The sequence below is a fragment of the Eurytemora carolleeae genome, unplaced genomic scaffold (genome assembly GCF_000591075.1).
Source record: "Eurytemora carolleeae unplaced genomic scaffold, Eaff_2.0 scaffold327, whole genome shotgun sequence".
NCBI lineage: Eukaryota > Metazoa > Arthropoda > Copepoda > Calanoida > Temoridae > Eurytemora > Eurytemora carolleeae.
In genome coordinates this window covers 1-3949 of record NW_019396260.1, presented here as the reverse complement: position 1 = coordinate 3949, position 3949 = coordinate 1, and the positions used below count along the sequence as shown (strand labels likewise).

Here is a 3949-nt window from a genome sequence, read left to right as displayed (position 1 = left end):
ATCTTGTCCGTCTTAGTTAAATACTTGAGTACTACTGTAAGATCACCCATCCTCTCTATGCAAAGATAACTTGTTGTCCATTCTAAACTGTTTCTTTCTTATCTCTGAAATTAGGTCAAACATTAACATACAATTAGGATCCATTGAAGAAAAACATAAATCTAATTAATGTTAATTTGGAATTATGAATTTACAAATTACAATTGAAAAGAGGTTTGATTTAGTTGGATTAGAAAGATTACAAAAAAGAAACAAATTAACATGAACACTTTTAAATATTTTAAAATATTTGCAACAAATATAAACAAAGAAACCGCATTCAGATTAAATAACAAAGCAAACATATTCACAAAAATGAACGTTTGTGTTGACTGTAGAAACCAAAAACTGCCATAAAAAGTGTCATTTAGAAGAATTAAAACAAAGTAAAAACTTTGACAACAATAGAAATCTTGAATCTAGAAATTCGGAGGATACTCTATATTGATAAGCATTCGTCCGAGTAATATTCATCAGTTCTTAATTATCTGTGTTCACAGGTTACGACTCAAATTAAACAGAAGAATACGGAGAGTTTCTATGCAAACAGCAGATATTCTTTCTCCATTCACACACAAAATCTTCAATCTATTCCCTGCTGTGCTTAGTATCTCCTGGAGTCCTTCTTCAGTCAACTCATCACAGAATACCAGTTTTAGGTTCTCCAACATAGGGAGAGATTTTACTCCGTCCTTAAATCCGACCCCTGTGACACTAGTCCAGGATACATCCAGATATCTGAGTTTACTCCCAGATATTCTCAGTATCTCCACCAGTCCTCCATTTGACAACTCATCGCAATCAGCTGTCAGCTGTAGCTTCTCTAGGTTAGGAAGAGTGCTGGGAAGACGACCAGTAATATCTCCTGTATTCTTCATACCATAAATAGTAATAGATTTTAAATTGTTATGAGAGAGTGTTCTCAGAACGATTTCATCCTGATCCTTATTTTCATATTCATTCTCATGTTTAACAAATCCTATACGGATAGATTCCAGCTCCTCGTGTTTCTCCACCAAGTAGTTGAACGCTGGACCACAACCAGGTGTAATAAGAGTATAGATTGCCAACTCTAAAAATAAAATATATTCACTCTTCTACAATTATGATTGTTTTGTGGGTTTCAAGTTCTGAGTATTCTCTCCGGAGAATGATCATGGAGTTGAGTTTGGAGGTTATAGACTTCTCCGGAGATAAAAATGATAAGTTACCCTACTTATTTAGGACCCGGAGTAAAGATTGTGAAATCAGGTATCTGCGGAGAAATGAACCTAAAGAGATTTGAGTCCTATAGATAATATAGAATTTTCTCCGGGTTTAAAAGTATATGAGTAAAACTATGAAGGAACGATTATGACAGAAGTGTTCAAGTTTCTACTGGTCTGAATATAAGCAGTACGGAGTTGGAAGACTTTAAATATGACGGAATGATTTAAGTTCTATGTAAGAAAGCAAGCAGGGGCCTTCAGATTATGCATTAATACAGTACCGGCTTATCTAAGTGTTAGTTTAAGGGAACCATTATGTGAACGGAGAATCCTTATTGCAAAGGTATTAAGGAGATTGATTGATTGTCTTCCGTGTAAAGACGACCTAAAATATGTGCAATACCGGATGGTTTAGAATGAGTTTCATTTTACCGTGAAATACCCCCTGAGTTCAAGATAAGGCGCGGTGGTTAAAAGATCGATATTTATTGTTTCCTCAAGTTAAATTAGGTTCAAAGAGTTAAAGTTTCAGAAGGATGTATTAGACGCACGGAGACAAGTTGGTTTTCGTCAAGGTTTTAGACGTATTGTGACGCAATTTGAGGTAACCAAGGCTTTTTGTAAATGAAATAGTCTTCGGACCGATAAACTATCTGAGCCCTTAGAATGAGACGCTATGTGAAGCAAAACCCGGCTTGAAGATTTTATTGTGATTTTAGTACTAGTAAATGATCGTATTTATATATTTCTGATAACCTTTTCTTTGTAGATATAAAACCTTAAGTATTTATTTTATTTTATTATTTAGAACGAACGCTGATTGCTGTATCTTACAGAAGATATGTAGAGGATCTGACGAGTATTTTGCAGCGTTCAAGTTCCGTTCTAGCGACGCAAAGATGAGTTCAAGGTAGCAATTTATTCATATTTAAATACGGTTTCTTGACATCATAAGCCTCGAGTTTTGGGGTTTAACAATGATATAAAGATATATTCACATATTACTTTCAAGTTAATATCGGATTTTGAAATAACTTGGCAAAATTTGGTGATAAAAAGTTTTATTGACAATTTGGGACGGCATGACTATGCAGAGTTTAACTCCACTTGACAACTAGTTGTTCAATCCAGTTCTAGTTGATGGGTGACATAAACAATTTTTTCTCAATAGTTTATCGAAGAAGAAATTTGACAAAATATTAATCAAAATAAACAATTTTAAAATTGTTTAAAAATTCTGTTTAAAATAAAAAATATTTAATTTAAATGTGTTATGAGAAAATTTGAGAATGAAATTGAAAATGTGTATTACGGACTATATATTGAAGGTGTTACCTTGAATAGTACGTATCTCGTCTGATAATCTTTTCAGTCTAGAAGAATCAACTTCCCCGTGTATCCTCCAAACCTTGAAGGTGTTCTTTTCCAACTCATCAATCCGTCTCAGCAAGGTTGTACTTGATGCTCTTAGTGATCCCTTGTCCTTCTTGGTTAAATACTTGAGCACAACCATTAGATCATAAACTACCATGCTCTCTAATCCTGATAACTTGTTCTCCATTTCCTCTGTGTTTTTATTCTCTGAAAATTGGGAAATTAAACTTTAAGACTTTAATGACTCATCATGAAAAATCCCATTAAATAATATAATAACAGTCAAAGAATAAATGAGAAAACACTGATATAGAAACCACTAAACAGGAATTTATAAACGATGAGTGGAGTGGAATACATTTATTTGTTAAATCACAGATATTCACTATTTCAGTTCTGTATCAATTCATCAGTAAATTCTGTACTAGTCAAGTAAGTACTCACAAAAGGATATTGTTTACACAGAGTTTCCATATCATCAGAAGCTATATTGGTTCCGTATACATAAACAATAAACAGTCTTTGATCTGCTTCCTGGGATTCTCCATATCTCCTGGAGTCCGGAATCAGTCAGCTCAGGGCACCAACACAGGTTCAGATTCTCCACCATAGGGAGATATCTTACTTCTTCCGTGAACTCAGCATCTGTTATTTTAGCCTCAGCTACACTTAAATCTCTAAGTTTACTCCAGATATTCTCAACATTAATTTCCATGAATAGGTTTACTATTAACATTCAATGAAGATAAAAAAATTGACATTCTAGGATTTTGGAGATAGAAAACTTTCATACATTTTAGAAAAAAGTTGACAATATGTAAAGATGCTATTGAAATTAAACAAAATAAAGTGTAGAATTGTTTTAAAAATAAAAATTTATTTTAATTGTTTTGAATGAAGATTCTTTGTTGATAAGATACCCCACGAGTGTATTCCGTTAAAAAATTGAAATTAAGAACAAACTATTAATTTTAACGTATCAGAAATAAGTTAATACAAGGGTTACCCTGAACACATATTTTTAACATTAACAATGTTTAAATGCGCTGCACAGCTGATACAAAGAAGCAATGTTTTTGCGCAGGTTTCCAATTTTACAATCTTAATATTATTGTGAAATGAATCCCATATTGTGAGACATAATCTTCTACGTTCTTCTGATCTTCATAAATCTGAAACAGAAGCAGCAGGTTGAGGAAACCCTCTCCTCCATCTCAACCTTGAGTAATAAGAATGGTTAAACTTCTTAGAAGATAAATAGATATTGTGTACCAATTGGTACATGCAGAAGAATATGTACAGTTGAAAATATGTACATGCAGAAGAAT

The 3949-nt window shown here is 33.0% G+C and overlaps 1 protein-coding gene across 1 annotated transcript; it reads right to left on the bottom strand.

Annotated features, from left to right (window-relative positions):
- Nucleotides 1-277: 277 nt before the first annotated feature.
- LOC111699580 (uncharacterized) lies at nucleotides 278-3940 on the bottom strand. The gene is made up of 2 exons (XM_023470285.1): nucleotides 2583-3940; nucleotides 278-1111 (listed from the first exon to the last, which is right to left on the bottom strand). Exons 1-2 carry the CDS (start codon nucleotides 2806-2808, stop codon nucleotides 534-536), a joined length of 804 nt encoding a protein of 267 aa, XP_023326053.1. The 5' UTR covers nucleotides 2809-3940; the 3' UTR covers nucleotides 278-533.
- Nucleotides 3941-3949: the final 9 nt, after the last annotated feature.

Bases quoted from the DNA above. Each gene is read 5' to 3' on its own strand.
- LOC111699580 (XM_023470285.1), bottom strand. From the start codon at position 2,808: ATGGAGAACAAGTTATCAGGATTAGAGAGCATGGTAGTTTATGATCTA. The intron at 1,112-2,582 runs GTAACACCTTCA...TTTTATTTTTAG, and splicing joins CGAGATACGTACTATTCAAG to AGTTGGCAATCTATACTCTT.